At 39.1% G+C, this 16,488-nt stretch overlaps 1 protein-coding gene and 1 long non-coding RNA gene across 5 annotated transcripts; both read left to right on the top strand.

Moving 5' to 3' along the window:
• The first annotated feature begins 327 nt into the window (after positions 1-327).
• LOC116263103 (uncharacterized) lies at positions 328-5,378 on the top strand. 4 transcript variants are annotated; one of them, XR_007574494.1, is made up of 5 exons: positions 328-798; positions 1,106-1,196; positions 1,471-1,547; positions 2,784-2,935; positions 4,231-5,378. It is a non-coding gene; the product is annotated as an uncharacterized LOC116263103 (long non-coding RNA). The 4 variants fall into 4 exon arrangements; XR_007574495.1 differs by lacking the exon at positions 4,231-5,378 and adding an exon at positions 3,141-3,614; XR_004174565.2 differs by lacking the exon at positions 4,231-5,378 and having other exon boundaries at positions 2,784-3,614.
• Positions 5,379-11,555: 6,177 nt separating this feature from the next.
• Positions 11,556-15,769, top strand: LOC116262868 (alcohol dehydrogenase-like 4). Its single transcript, XM_031642395.2, has 10 exons — positions 11,556-11,735; positions 11,815-11,951; positions 12,037-12,086; positions 12,270-12,595; positions 13,271-13,353; positions 13,862-13,937; positions 14,101-14,162; positions 14,298-14,393; positions 15,221-15,382; positions 15,480-15,769. The coding sequence occupies exons 1-10, from the start codon at positions 11,657-11,659 to the stop codon at positions 15,615-15,617; spliced, it is 1,209 nt and encodes a 402-aa protein (XP_031498255.1). The 5' UTR covers positions 11,556-11,656; the 3' UTR covers positions 15,618-15,769.
• The last annotated feature ends 719 nt before the right edge of the window (positions 15,770-16,488 follow it).

Raw genomic sequence — 16,488 nt, 5'->3', positions numbered from 1 at the left:
ATATGTTGCATGGGAATCATACCTTGACCAACTTGCAAAGAACTACTTTGGTGTGTCAAAAGCATGTATTTTGGGTGATAAATATTGCTTACTATGCAAAGAATATTTGAAAGTTGCGGTGAAGGAATAAGGAAGATGACCAAGCCACGGTTCTAAGATCTAGAAACAAACTTTTTGCTTCTATATTAATAAGAATCTAGATCTAATGACCCTAATTCTTGGAAAAGGAGAAGGGAATCTAGGGGGGCTTGTAGCCAAAGAAACATAGATAATGCAGTATAAATATGTAGCATTCAAGCGCCCATCGCAGCTTGGCGCCGGCGCATTCCGAGTCAAAGCTGTGAAAGTTTCCCGCCTCGCCTTCAATACGACTTCCGTCGACGGGGACCAAGCGCGTTGGCGGGGAGGCTGCGGAGTCCATTGTCCGGGAACGTGGTTGGGAAAGGCACTCGGAGGGCCGCTGGAGGAGGGTGGATGGTCGATCAAGGTGAGACCGCCGTAGGGGATGGTTAAATATACCGACTGCGAGAGAAGATTGGACAGCAGAACATTTTTGAGCCGGATGACAGATTGTTCGTGCACGAGTCATGTATGGAGTGAGGGTCCCGCTCCGGAACAAGCCCTAGGAAATTTCCCCTTATTCCATCTCTCTTTCACTCTCTGCTTGTCAACTCGAGGGAGAAAGAAAGAGGCAATACCGCTTGACAAGTGATACTGCGAGAAGCAGCTTCCAGACACGCCTTCGGCGAGGAAAAGGCATCAGTAGTGCTTCCGGCACCAGCCAGCTTTGGCTTTCTGGTACGACTCCTTTTCCCTGCCCCTCAACGATCGGTCCCCAATACGAGAAGCCAATTTGCAATTCATTTGCTAGGACAGTATTACATGACTCATTCTATCTTGCCATTCGCATTTCATTTTCTTGGTTGTCTCTTTAATTTTCGATCATTGTAATTTGGTCGTTTAGGACAAGAAGTTTGGTTTCTCTAAGCAAGCCTATATCATTTTTCTTGCTTTTATCTTAGCGTCGACGGTAGTTGTTACTCTTGACTTTTAAGGAACACCATTATTCTGTTCTGATTTTTGGATCATGGATCTCATGTTTTAGAAATTGGACGATGAGGTTTGTATAAGAAGATGATAATGGTGGACTTCGACTATGCGAAATGATGTTGGCGATTCCTTGAAATACTTCTAAGGTGCTTTTGATCTAACCAATGTTTTCAATTTCAAAGAGTCAGTTTTTCTGCATTTTGTTCTTTGTTACTAGACATAACAGGCTTGGTATTCACAGCAACGGTGATTTGAACTTGCCTTGGTACGTGGCAACTAGATTTTTTGGATTCTGAAGTTCATCTCCTTGTTCCGCTTGTTCTTTAAGATTCTAAATTTATTTGTTTAGGTTGGTTAAGTCTTTTAAGTTTGACATTCCTTACGGTTCTGTTTTTTGTTTTTCTTTGTCGCTGATTGAAGGGGTTTTGTCGTCCAGCGATAAATGCAAATGTTTTGATCTTAAGCAGATCCTCAACCAAGTAGCCAAGCTATACCAGGTAAGCCCTTTCTAAATACTCCAAACTTTATAGCAGCAATTCTTATTTATCAAAATGCATTCATGAAACCTATTTATGGGTTTCTGAAATATAAGTAACAATAAATATGAGTATTAGTATGTAGGTGATTGGATGATGGCGGGTTAGCTTCTCTTTGCTTCTCTGGAACTAATGCATGAAATAAACAAGAAGGGCACTGACCTAATAAAATGGGAATCATCTTTTACATTTTAGTAACTAGAACAAGAGAAAATTTCTTTCCTTGTTGAAGAACTAGCAACTTTAAGTTTAACGTGAAATAAGATATTCCAATGAAGATCATGAACACCTGGTATCAATTATTTTTTTGCAAGAGAGTGGTTTGTACACATCTTTTCATTTCAAAGGCAGTTTTTCTAGTCAGAATTTCTACTGTTATCTGAAAACATCAAGGGTTGTACTAGTGTAAATTAAGATAACCTTTATTTACAAAGGTTTCTTCTTTGCTGCTTCTAAAAGATATTGATTTGAATATTGAAAAATTTCACACATTGTGTATGTGTATTCTATGACTTTTAATGTAACATTTTTCTTTAGGTAGACGTCCAAGTCCCATGTAGATGCATTATGTGTTGGCCTAGGCATGCCAAATGTGTGAGATCGTATTTTCAAAATACACGATATTTTAAATGTGCTGATGTGCTTGGAGTATTTTGGTTATGGAAATATCATAGCGAAAAAAGTCGTGCAATATCTCAGTAATTTAGCTGTTGGTTCTATTTAATTTTATTAAAAATCGTTGTTCAAGAACTCCAAATGAAAATTGTAGATTTCTCTCTTCACAAAATTGGGTTTTACCCATGCAACGCTTATGGATATGATTGTGATGGTTTTCAGTTGAAATTTTCTGATAGTTATCACTTCAATAGTATAGATGGTTCAACTGTTTGTGTACGGTAGCACAACCATTGTCATCTTCTATCGCAAAAATAGGGTGTTTTTTTTTTCTTTTTTTTTGCCGTGATGCTTTTGCTAATTAGCCTTCTTTGGAATTGTTTAAATTTCTACTTTTTGATTAGGTTTCTAACTTTGGTGGAATCAATTGGCCATTGCTTGTGAGAAATTGCTTATGTACTTTAGCTCGCCTTACTTTATCAGCTTGTTCGTTGATATATCTTTGTTTTCTCTTCACGGGCAGGCTTTATCAATCTTATCCAGAACTCCTGAAGCTAATCCAATTTCTGATTCCTACTGTAGTGAAAATGTTTGGTGAAAATGTTCTAGATGCTACCAAGAAGTTTGAGAATTCATCATAGAAAAGAAGGAACTTGATGGGTTACCTGCAATCTGCACTTGCTCTGTTTGCCCAAAAAGACGAGAAGTTCCATCACAGTAAGAAGAAGGTTCAGGTTCGTGTTGGTCTTGACCTACCAACAGGCAACAGCTTGGCTTTCCTTCTTTTCAATTCAATTTTTCTTTCTGGGAATGCAGAATTTGATTTGGTTTGAGATTGTTTAAATTATTGATGGCATTATTTGCATTCGTCTTTGATGACTGCGGAGATGACTACTTCTGCTGTAAATTTTTCTTTCACATTTTCTTATTTGCGTGCAGAAGCACTTGCAAGCAGGGAGAAATTTTGCTCAGTTTGTTCACTTTTTTGCAGTTCTGCAAAAAATTTGAAAGGCACTAAATGAGCACCAGAGCTTTTAAGAAATGTTGTTTTGATGCATCTTTGTCATTATCACAATCCCAACCTTCATCCTGGTTTCTTTGGCTGTTACCCTTCTCCACCTGGGCTCCGAGTCCACCGTCAACCTACTAGGACTGCCATTGTCTGGCTTCTACGAAATAGGCAACCCTAAGGCAGGATAAAGCTTTCCATGCTGATATCAGTCCTACCGAATGTTGGGTCATCTTATCACGAATGGTGGGCACATGAGAGCAGGACATGGTAATCAAAGTATCAAACTATGAAGTTTAAATTTGAGAGAACTTTGCAGTTGGAAGGATAGAACACCTGATCAGGGTTCTTAGGCTACATTTCTTGTATAACTTATTTTCATCAATAGCTCCCTATTAATTGTAGATCTACATTTTGCCGTACCTTCCATTTCTTTTATATAAACACGACATCACTACCTAAGAAAAAAAAAAGAAAAAAAAAAGCAAGTCAAGAGCTCACTTTTATATAAACAAAACATGCATAACTAACGTCTCAAATGGCAAGCATGGGCATCTTTATTATAGATCTATTATTCATACTCTTATTAGCCCTTTATATGAAAAAGACATGCACTATTATTGTTCCAAATGGCAAACATGGGTATCTTTGTCACAGGAAGATCTTTCCCACTTATATTTTAGGGATATAAAGAACTTGTTTTCTGCATGCAAATTGTGATCACCCATTCAGCTTCAGTTCAATAACTTGTTGGGTTACTGGTTTTATCTATTATTCGGATGAAGCAATGACCCAGCTGGCGCCTAGCCAGTTGAGAACCAAGGAACCCTTAATAATAGAAATTCTACAAGGGATCCTTTTCATTCCAATTTTTGTCTTGACCTTTTTAATTACAATTAGGTATTTCATTGCATGTGTATCTTATGCTGGGTAAATTTTCACGTAAGTTGCAGTGTCTCTTTTGACGTGAAAACAGTTTCCTGGCCTCTTCTTGACGACGGTATTGCTTCCTATTTTAAGGAAAATGGAGGCTTGGATGCGAGATGAACGTGGAAATTGCACTTTGTTTGGATTGGGGAGGAACAAAATTCTTTCATAAATAAATCAGGTCGTAAAGCACAACATAAGTTAAGAAGCAATTGATTCTTCCGATGGAGGTTAGTTGTTCACCTCTTCTTCGGCTGCATTTGAATGCTTTATTCTAATTTCAAGGATATATGCAGTTTGGACTGCATTTTACCCTGCATTCAAGCACAAGGGCAACAGTTAGAGGAGCTTTTTCTTTTATGTAGCATTCAAGCGCCCAAGACTTAACGAATCAAGTCCACATAATCAACTGAACCATTCTTTAGAAACATCTCTTCTTTCCTTGAAGTCATTGATGAACGTGTGAAAAGTTTATTTTTACGCCTGAATGAGTTAAAAAGCATACAAATTTCTAACAAAAAGACCATATATAGAAAGGACCCAATTGCTGCTATCTATTATATTTTCAACCTTAGTTCCCTAAAGCACCAGTTGCTCCGGGAAGAATGTTATCCAACCGAGTATACCAGTACCATCCCCTTCGAATGTACAGCACAGTGACGTAATAGACCACCATTTGCACAATATTTTATAAAGGGGAAACACTCAGTATGATTGCTCGACCATTAGAACTTATCTCATGGCTCTTACTCCGCTTAGCAGTGGCGAAGCTTGCAAACCCGCTGCGCAGTGACTGTAGATTTGGTAAGCAATTGACTTCATCAGCTTCACATTAATTATGACTTTCTCTCTCACTCTCACTCATATATATATATATATGATCGAAAGATCATGTAATCTGCCAAATTATATATTGGATATTTGTAATTATGTCATCCTACGTTACAAAAGGTAGTCACCATATACGCACTGATAGTTGTGTGGAGCGCATGGGATCAAATGATGGTGAGGATGTGAGATTTCTTTAGAAATGTAAGTTGGTGGATGACTACTTATGATATGATTCCTCTTTTGTAGCTGAACAATATGAATATATTTGTTGGCAACCAGATCCTATTATGTTTGATCTGCGCAGGTCCATCTCATTAGTGCCTTGTGTGTTTTCGTTGCATCCATTCCTGACCGGCTGTGCGAGGGCATTTGAGAGTCCCTGTTAAAATGATAACAATCAGATCGAGGGAGGCAACTAGCAAATGATTATACACAATCTGCATCTCAATTTTGTTATTTATAATTGTTCATCGATTGACCAAATCATGAGTTATTTCAATCCTTTCTTTTTCAAATTTGTTTGGCCGACTTATCTTATAACGCACTGTTCTATATAGGAAATCTCCTATGATGAAAACGAGTGGAGCATTATTATTATTTGGTGGGGGCGACAGTGGATCTCGTTTGGATACTCATGGCCCATAAAATTCGAATTCAATTGTTTGGATTTTACAAGGGCAAGCGGAGTCAATTAGTAGCTAAATATGGAAGGGATGGATATTCAAATACGAGTATCAAGTTCGCTTGGTCAATGTGATCTCTTATTTTTTTTATTAAAGGCTACATGTGAACCAAATCCAAACTTATTTCCAGCACCAACGTCAGAATTAATGGTCAAGGGTTAAGAAGCATTTCCAGGCTGACTGAAGCCATTCTCCAACCTAGCTATTTGATTTTCTACCAAGAAAGAGAGACTTTTCAGGCGAGATGCCAATGGGACAGATCATTCCGTGTCACTGACCTGAATCCAGAGACCTGATTCCGTTGGCATGGTAGTGGAAACACGATCTACCACCAATTGAATGCCCGTTTCGTTATGAATTTATGCATTCAAATCTGAATTAGATCCAAACTAAGTTCAAAATCCATATCTAATTACATGAATTAAGAGTAGAGCCAGACCGGGCAAAGGCTTGACAAACCCGGCTCGGGTAGGCTGGAAGCCCTTGCTGGCAGCTCAAGCCCCAGATTCTTAGTTATCAGGCTGGACCTAACCATCAGCTTCATGTCGGTTGGATACCCGATTGATTGTCAAACCTTATTTGAAACTCCTAACATTTCATTTTTTAATATCTCAGGAACCCTTAGTTTACATGCAAAGAGTTTATTAGGAAGACATGCACTAAAATTTTCTAAGTGAGCCATCGGCGATTTGCCAAGAATTTCTAAGTAAGCCAGCTGCCGGCATCATATAAAAGGAAAGAGAGAGAATATAATAAAAAGTGTTAGAGGGATGAGTTATAGCCAGCTGCCCAGTGATTTTTTTTTCTTTTTTTTAAAATCTGGCCAGCCTAAGTGTCAAATAACCATCCCAAGCTTGGCATATCAGGGCAGTATGCCCGATGCCCACCCTTAATTAAGAGGGATGCCCTTTATTAATATGGTTCTAGGTTCAGTTTTTTTTAAAAAATTCATGATCGAATCTGATTCTTAGTCTAGTTATTCCAGACATGATTAACTATGCCTAAACCTGACTCAGCCTGAATTGCTGGGGCAGCTTGCTTTTAGAAGATCGTTTGTGCGGAAGACAGAGAAGAATCATTTCGTGTGAATCAAAATCTTCCTAGTATGCCTTTCGTGTTTGAAATTGCAAACTAATGGTGGTTAGGCAGGCTCTGGCAGATTTTGCTGATACGTGCATTAGCCATACGAGACCTTTAGGGCTTGTTTTTTTGCACTTTGAGGGAGGAAATTAAAGTGTAGGCAGGAAAATTAAGATTTAATAGAAGTTTTAAAGAATATTATGAGTGATTTATGGTAGACCTCACTAAAACAGATCATTGTTTTCCTAAGGAAACAAAAGGTGGCTTAGTTGTTTTTCAACTCAAAATTGTTTGAACTAAACCGCAGAGCCAGTAAAGACAAGAGCGCCCATTGCGTATAATACCCTGAAAGTTTAGCTCCGTATTTAAGACTGTGAAAGACTTATAAAGGAGACCAATGAAATGATAGAGAGTCTTGATTTTTATCCCCTTTAAAGATGGAACTGAAATTGGTTGGGGGCAAGTCAGGATCTATCTACCAAACTAGAAGCCCGAGCTCCACATGGGAGTGGGTTGTGTTGTTCAACAAAAGCAGCTATGATTGGCTTCTCTATTTAAGGACCATAATCAAATAACGTGGTTCTACTGGTACTTAACATGGTCACCCACCTGACGAACGTTTTAGTTCAAATCTTTTCTTTATTTTTTGTGAAGAGCCTGTTCAGGTCATATAAAAATGCTCAGCTGAAAAACAGAACTGCTCCTAAACTTCACAAAATTATTGACTTTTAAGATGATTTAAGGTGCAGTTAGCGGTCCCAATAAATAAAAGAATTAGTTGAAGAGAAGCAATGGTGAATTTTAATTTATGAGTAGCTTGTCACTTTGAACTAAAAAACGATCATGTAAATAGGACTTCTGGCTTTTGGGTACCGCAGTTTAAAATTATACCATATAAAGTCAATATGCAATCTTACGCACATTCATCCCAATTCAATTTTACAAGACCACGAAAGCATTGGAATTAGTTGCATTTCAATTTGTTTTTTGTCAGTCAAAGGTCAGCCGGAGACGCCTCTCTTAGCTTAAAGGGCATAAGATAAGAGTATTTGAAAAGGCAGGTCATTGATTCAATTCTTATGAATACTATACTTCTATGTCATAAGTAGTGTATCGCGGTAACTAAGATGAAGGGTGCACTGCTGCTGTTGTAGGCACTAATGCAACCCAAGACCTTAGAGGTAAAGAGAATGGGGTCCTTCGGGCCTCATTTCCGAAAGTTTATCCCACGAACTGTTAAGAAAAGAAACAAATTTGACTTCTTATGAAGACAAGTTGGGTCATAACCACTGTTGTAGATTTAAGCAAGATCCTTTATTTATTTATATATTTATGGAGAGTCAAAGCTCTAACAGCTGAAGCTAGTATAGGCTTAAATTGAAGTGAGAAGCTTACCGAATAATGGAGTGCGGACAAGAAGCTTGACATAAGCATCGCACCCATCCCCACTTGTTTAATAAATATAAACTGGAAGTTCAGAAGGCCACATGCATGCTGGTGAGGAAGAATCAAACCCCAAAGAGAAGGTTCACAACAACTCAAAATCATCTATGATAGTGCCCATCTGAAGGCCGGAGAGGATCAACCACGACGTATCTAATAAGGACTAGATTTAGTCTATTTTATATTGGCCAGGAACAAATGAAGGTTGTTTAGTGGCATTTCAAAGTCAGAGTTGCTCAAGGAAAACATTATATATTTTTTAAACCCATCTAGTAAGAACATTATGTTTTTATTCTAAGAAACAGGATGTGATATTAGATGCTATTTCAAGATTTAACAATCGAATACTATATATAATTATGTAATGCTTTTCGAAACAATAACGTAGTGTGTTTAGAACATGTATTTTTTTTTTTTTAAAAAAACATGCATTCCAAAAACATAGTTTTCTTTTTACCAAATATTGATCATGAACTTTTTAGAGAGATATAATAAACAATGAAATGGGGCAATTGACGGCCACAAAACTGGTGCCCATAACGTCATATCTGGGATTCTTAATATGGCGAAAGAAACGGTGCTGATTGTGACGGAAGGTTACGCACTACGTTAGACGTGAGGGATGTCGGTGTCGTTTTGGGTCAAGATGCGTTTTCGAAACAAATAAAAAAAAAAAAAGTCAGCGAATATTTTAATAAAAGTCTGACGGTCTAAAATTTCAAGCTTTTCCTTCAAACCAACTTGAATAAAAGAATGTTTTGTACCAAATTGGTAGTACTGCAAAATTAAGATCTTCAAATTAATTGTTTTTCTAGCATGCATTTTAAGTAATGAAAGCTTTGGTTTTTAATGCAACTCATACGGGATCCATACTAAATCCTTGCATAATCATTGGAAAGAAAGAAACTTGTGGTTGTTTCCCTTTGTTTTTTCATTTGAATGTCTTTGAACATGTAGAGTATATTCATATATATATATATATAATTCAGACAACTGACCATGTCCTTTTTTTTTACCAAATGAATTACGATAGGGTATATCTTTCGTTTTGTTAAGTCTTGGTCGTTCAATGAAGAGAAGAATAAATTGGCTCGTTTCGATCGACAAATAGTTCTCATGAACTATGTTCTTGTATGCAATTTGAAAAGAACCATGACCTTCTTATTGACAAATTACAACATTTTTGGTTTTCTTCTAAAAGTGTCGTAGTTATTAATTATGGCAGTTCTGTTGGCCAAAGTCTATCACGGTACCGGTTTTAGTTTTTCATTATTTTCAAGGAAATTTGAACAAAAACTGTTAGGGGGACAAGTAGAATAAGATTAATGTGCGGCTTCCACTCCCCCATAAACTAATATATTACAGTTTCAAATATCTAAATTAAGTGTTGTGACATTCTCAATTTTTTGGTTTCCCTTTTCATTCTTTAATGGGTGTAGGGGTGTAGCTAGTCAGACTGGCGAAACAGTAAAAGACCGACAATCAATTCAATAATTCATGTGGGTGTTATTCCTTTGGAGTACAACTAGTGGGTGCACAAGACTTAGTTGATGCATGTCCCATTCTCGAGGGCGGAAAGAAGTCTTGACCCCAAAATTAAAAAAAAGAAAAATACCATTGCAAGTTTATTAGCACTGCTGTCCTATTCCAGATATTTTAGTCACCAAAGATCATAACTACAACGTCCTTGTTCACTATCTATGAAGCTCGATTGTCACAAGCCATTATTAATAGTGCGGTAAATATATAAATGCCCCAGACCATACGCAATACACAACAAATAGTTAAAACAATTCTTTGAATTGCGTTGCTTGAAATTAGCTTTGCCTTTTGATTCATGCAATGAACCTCATAAATACTTTAAAACAGTTCAGTTTCATCTCATGATGAAATTTCAGATATAATTGGTTGATTTTTCTGGGTATATTGCACATGGTGCACACAATATCTACACATGGATCCAAACAGTGGCTCGGGTCCTACACCGGACACTTTTCATGGGGTGGTTGAATGTCTTAATCGGTTCACAGGTCATTGATGATGATCGCAATCGGGTTTTTGATGTTCCCCACAAACTTCAAAACGGAAGCATCTTGATTAATCAGTTGAAAAAAATTAACCAAATTCGGTCAGTGGAAATTTGGGAACAAAAAAGCCAACTTAGCATCTAAACATATAAAAGGACTTGTGCTTACGTATCAATGTGGTAACTGCCTTTTGAGGTGACATCAAAGTTAATAGATGACTATGGAAGTATCAAAACGTTCTCTCAACCACATAAATATTTGTATAAATATTTGTATGTTTTCTCTTTCATTATTTTTTATTTTTATTGTGTTAGTGCATTAATAAAATGTGAAAGAGCTTGGTTCCCAATAATAGGGGAGAAAGAGAAAGAGAAAGAGCATCATTTCCCTTTTGGCTGAACTAACATGGTGGTGGAGACAAGACTCGTGCCTATTAGATTCTTATGAGGATTATGTTTTTTCCTTATATACATTTTGTAGAGTAAAGTGTGGTGTTAAAGATGCCTCATGAGGCATAGTATAGCTGGTCGAAGTAAGAGCCTGTATAAAGGTAGGTTTTTATTTTGATTCCCGTGAGCGTTATACTTCTGTGTCTTAAGGTAGTAAAGCGCGACATCCAAGTTGAAGAGTTCATCGTTCTATCGGTGACACTGATGCAGTTCAGGACTCCAGAAGCAAAGGGAATGGGGGGGGATACCGACGCAGCTCAGGACTCAAGAAGCAAGGGGAATGGAGGCTTTCATGCCTAGTTTTGGGTGGTGGGATGATCCTCTAGTTCTCCCAAAATGTGGCGCCAAGATGAATATGTTTTGTCTCACTGACACAGTCTTAAATGAGTGGGTGGGAGGAGACAAGTCCATGTTTAAACAAATTGTTTGAAAGTTTTTTACACGGGTCAATTGCACTTTTGCAAATTGTATATAGGGGTAAAATTATATTTTTGAACATTTTAAAAATGAAAAATTTTAGCTCAAAAAATTGTTAAGATGCGTACCCCAAATGAAAATATGGAATCATGCCACCGCTAGTGTGTGGCCCAACAACTTGGACGGCACTTCTCACCTGCTCAAGTTGAAATTAAAATTCAGAATACAACTCACTTACAATACAAAAGAGTTCCGCAGTTGGGTTGACTTGACAAGGTGCAGGGATGGTGACCTAAGCATCCGTGCCATTGAAACCAGACACTTGAGCTGGAGGACGTCGCCGACGGCGTCTCGGATGGCCAAGAGTCGAAAACGATGGGGTGCATGTCCCTGTGATGCATCGGTAATATCTCACAAATCTTTCTTTTTGTTTTCATTAATCAAATACTTATGACGCTAGCTCCTTTGGTTAAGAGTGTCAGCGACTCCTTATAAAGGGGGTGCGCTTCTGAATCTTAGCCCGCACCGGAAGAGTCCAATATAAGGAAGGCAAGTGCTCTTCTCAGCAGCTACAGATCAGCTACAGAAGATGGGTAGCCTTCCGAATCACATCTCTGAAGATGCTTTTGAACTGCTTGCTACACAAAGCAAGGTCATCACTTGCAAGGGTACGATTCCCCTTCTCTTCCTTCTGTCTCTGTTTCTCTCTCTCAGTTTCTTCCTTAATCCATTTGTTGTGTACTGTAGCTGCCGTGCTTTGGGGTCCCAAAGAGCCGTTTGTGATCGAGGAGATTCAAGTTGAGCCCCCTCACAAGTTGGAGGTCAGAATTAAGGTCATCTGTACATCCATCTGCCATACTGATCTTAGCTTATGGAAAGGAGAGGTAATGAGCTGATGATGAATCCATGTAACATTTTCTTCATCTGATGATTCTTATCTGTCTCACATGAATTTCTCTTCTTGTAAAGAATGAAGCACAGAGAAAGTTCCCAAGGATATTAGGCCATGAAGCTGCAGGGTGAGTCTAGTTTAAACCATTTAACGACTCCCCATCTCCAATCTTTTATCACAATTCTCCATTGAAATGAACAAAGTGTTGATTCTTTGTTTAACGACTCCCCATTTCCAATCTTTTGTCACAATTCTCCATTGAAATGAACAAAGTGTTGATTCTTCATGCGGCTTGTTGCTTGCGAATCAGGATCGTGGAGAGCGTGGGAGAAGGGGTCGTGGACATGAAGCCAGGGGATCATGTGATCCCCATCTTCAGTGGGGAGTGCGGAGATTGCAAGTTCTGCAAGTCCGAGAAGACCAATCTGTGCGAGAAGTACCGGGTTGACCCATTCCGGAGCACCATGCTCGGCGACGGCCGAACTCGATTCTCCGTCAGGGGGCAGCCCGTCTACCACTTCCTCTCCACCTCCACCTTCAGCGAGTACACCGTCTTGGACCACGCCTGCGTCGTGAAGATCGACCGGGAGGCGCCGCTGGAGAGGATGTGCCTGCTCAGCTGCGGGGTCTCCACAGGTATATGCAAAATCACGGGGAAGATGGCGATGTCGCCGTAAAATTTAAATTTCCAGTTTAATTAACGGAATCAAGATATGCAGCTACATGTAAACTGCCAATAATTAATTTAGGCTTTGCTTTTTTCCTCCGTACTAGTATTTCAATGCTCAATATTTATGACTTTAGGCAGCAGAAGTAACATTGTCTCCATGCCTTTTCAAAAGTTCTTAATTTTCAGCTTACTGACTGGGCCCTTGGCCAGCTGCAATCTGTACCTTTTGAGTGAGCTTGAAAGCCACCCAGGCCGATGGGCAAGACCCCGCCCCCTTCCCTTGCCGGTAACATCAAGGAACTTACCCGGAATCATAACATCCACAAGAATCGAAATGGTGACATGTTGTCTTTTGTGCTGCGACCCCTACCCGTTATGCTATGTCACTTGAAACTGTCTATCAATCAGATTTAATTCACCTAGATGCTGCCAAGGCCCTTTTCTGTACCTATATTAATGTTCTGACTCTCTGCCTTTCCGTCACATGAATAGTCGACAGAAAAGCAAAGAGCCCAGATTGGAGCATCAAAATCCCCACATCCAGGAGATGCAATCCATCTGCAACCCCAAATGAAGCGTTGAAGTTAAATTCGCTACAAGTTTGTGTTGATTTCTTTTGACTGATGGGTTGTCTCCTGCAGGGGTTGGGGCTGTGTGGAACACTGCAAAAATGGAAGCTGGATCGAGCGTCGCTATCTTTGGGCTCGGGGGAGTGGGCCTTGCAGTGAGTCCACTGGCTGCGTCTTCCCTCATCTTTTGTTCATTATTGATCGTCAATTCAATACGCTTTCTCAGATTTTGTCAATATCTTTCCACTTCCTTCAAAGTGACCCTCTTTTAAGGTCCAATAATGAGCAAACGTTCTTTTTTTTGGACTTATATTTTTTAAGGCTTACGAGTAATCAATTGGTATCTTATCCTGCTGCCGCTATCTGTTCCTCACCTATCATATGTCGGCATCGGCGAGTTACTTGCCGATTTTGAAAATGTCAAAATGGTGCCGCATGCAGCCAAGCCAACTACCCTTCGTTTTGGTTTTTCTTCTTTTTAAGGACCTAATTTTAGACCCTTCGAAAGAATTTAGACCTTTCAAATACATAATAAAAGGACTGAAAAGGCACCAATATGCAATGAATAAATTGTGTGGCTCCGTGTGGGCGACTGACCACACTCCCCCCACACCAAGAAAATCCAAGAAGATGCGTTTGACTGTCGGGGATGGCTTCGTCCAGGTTGCAGAAGGTGCGAGGGTGAGTGGTGCCTCCAGAATCATCGGTGTCGACATCAACCCGGACAAATTCATCAAAGGTACTACAAATTCTAACATTAATTAATCGTTTTCGACCATGAACACATGTTATCGACATATAATATAAAGAAGCAGCATGTTGGTAAATCTCGTTCACATTCTATATATTCTTGGAGGTTTTTCATCCGATTCTTAATTTGTTCTTGGTGATGGTTGGAGCAGCTAAAGCAATGGGAGTAACGGAGTTCGTCAATCCCAGGGACTACGACAGACCAGTGCATCAGGTAAAAGAACACAGCTTTAGTGACAAGATTTCGAGGGGTTTAGATTAGTTTCCTATTGTATTTTTGGCATTTAGTATAAATATTTTCATTCTATATAAAATATGATTTTTTTTTATATTTAATTTAATGATGCAGGTGATTAGGGAGATGACTGAGGGAGGAGTGGACTACAGTTTCGAATGCTCCGGCAACTACCAAGTGCTGCGCGAGTCGTTTTTGTCTTCTCATGATGTATGGATTCGAATTCTCTTTTCCATGGCTTATCATTTTAAAGTTGTCAATTGCCAATGTTGTCGAATACAGGCTGATCTGATATGAACTTGTTATTACTTTATTACATTCAAAAGGTAGCTATCATAATAAGGGCCACTTATTTTATATCGTTGAGAACTTATTTTTTTGAGCAAGTCAATTCAATTAACTAAAGTTTGGATCCGAGTTTGTTGGGGCAAACGTACAAAACGGAGTTCAAACTGGTTGAATTAACCTATTCCCATTGATAGCGACGCTGAGAGCCATCGCTTCACCACAAAAAAATCCTCATCTTGAAGAAAAAACAAGCTCTAGTTTGGTTAGCCGAATATTCTTTAATTTCCACACCGAAGTAAGTGTGGGGTTATTTATGGGCCTAAGCAGGTTTTAGGTTGGAATACAGTCAAAGCGTTGAGGTGCGAAAAGATTACAACTTCTCCTCGCCTATGAAACCTAAAAAGAAAGAACTATTAAAAGTTTGACGGTTGTATTATTCTTTACTTAAGTCCTGATGAATCCGTCACAAGGAGAAAATAAGAGGACTTTCCGCCGTTCCAAGTATATTCTCCCCTCTCCATAAACTTTTCTTTTTAGTTTACACTTTGTTGACAAAGAATGTTGTCAGGAGATCCTACACATGCACAGTGTGTTCTACCACTGGTTAAAAATGGTTTGAATGTACAAACGAAGGATTCTCTCTCTCTCTCTCTCTCTCTCTCTATATATATATATATATATATATATATATATATATATATATATATATATTGCAAATTAAGCTAACATTTTTGTTTTCATGTCAACAGGGATGGGGGATGACCATAATTGTAGGGATACATGCAAGTCCAAAGATGCTGCCCTTGCACCCCATGGAGTTGTTCGACGGAAGAGGCATAATCGGCTCCACATTTGGAGGCTTCAAGGGGAAAACTCAACTGCCCGGTCTGGCCATAAGGTGCATGAAAGGGGTAAGACTACCTTCTTCTTCCCTATCATTAATCAATGATGAGTTATATATGCACATATAAATACATAATTTTGCTAAACTGGTTTGGTTGATTTCAGGAGGTGAATTTGGAAGGGTTCATAACGCATGAGCTGCCGATGTCTCAGATCAACCAAGCATTTAAACTGTTGAACGAGGGGAAGACCCTGAGGTGTCTGCTTCACGTGGCCTCCTCTGCCGTCGGCTTGAGCGGCTGAACGCAGGCTCAGAACGTTTACATGCCTATAGCGGCTCACCATACATTTATAAATTGTAACTCGAACCTGTGATGTTTTGACATGGCAATTTACATGTTCGCCGGCCGGCTACTTTAAATGAAGTGCTCGAGCACGTTTCTTCGTTTGGGAAAGTTTTTGCAGCTACTCTTTTGTTTTTGTTTTGCGATGAATTCGAGGCTGAAATGTCCAACCTGTGCTTGGAATGAATTTGCATGTTTGGGTAGCACAAGTACATCAGTTTAAGAGTTGCATCAAGGGACATATTATAGCTGGTCGAGCTAGATGCATATAAGAAAATATTTTTATAGTTTGATTCTCATAGGTACTATGCTCCTACGTTTTATGATGGTGAGGCGAGATAAAGACTCCGAAGACAAAGGGAGGGACCTTTGGACCTCTATTCAGCGGTATGAATGAACCTTTTGGATTCAGCGGTATGAATGAACCTTTTGATCTCCCGAAAACGAGTTTACGCGTCAAACTAGGGCGTGTTTGAGTGACACCCTTACCATTGTTTTACTCTCGGAGCAGGGGATAAGCGGGCAGGCTTCGGCCACTTCAAGATATCTTTCCTTAACATTGTTTTGTCTTCAAAAACAATTTTTATTGTGCATGTGGGCGATGGTTGAGACTCAAAATTAGGTTTTTCAAAACCCAGTTTTGACTAGGTCATTCAGACAAAAGGTTAGTCTCAGGAAGCCGATAACTTGGCCTGCACCCCGGTTATTCAGTATTCACAGAAAACATCGTCCTTTGCGTTGTCAACAATGGCAGAGCGATGAATTTTGTTTGGAGGAGCAGTAATTTTGAAGCTCTCTTGTCTTTACAAACACTATACAAACAAATAAGA

This window comes from Nymphaea colorata, chromosome 10 (assembly GCF_008831285.2).
Source record: "Nymphaea colorata isolate Beijing-Zhang1983 chromosome 10, ASM883128v2, whole genome shotgun sequence".
NCBI lineage: Eukaryota > Viridiplantae > Streptophyta > Magnoliopsida > Nymphaeales > Nymphaeaceae > Nymphaea > Nymphaea colorata.
This window is presented reverse-complemented; position numbering and strand designations above follow the sequence as displayed.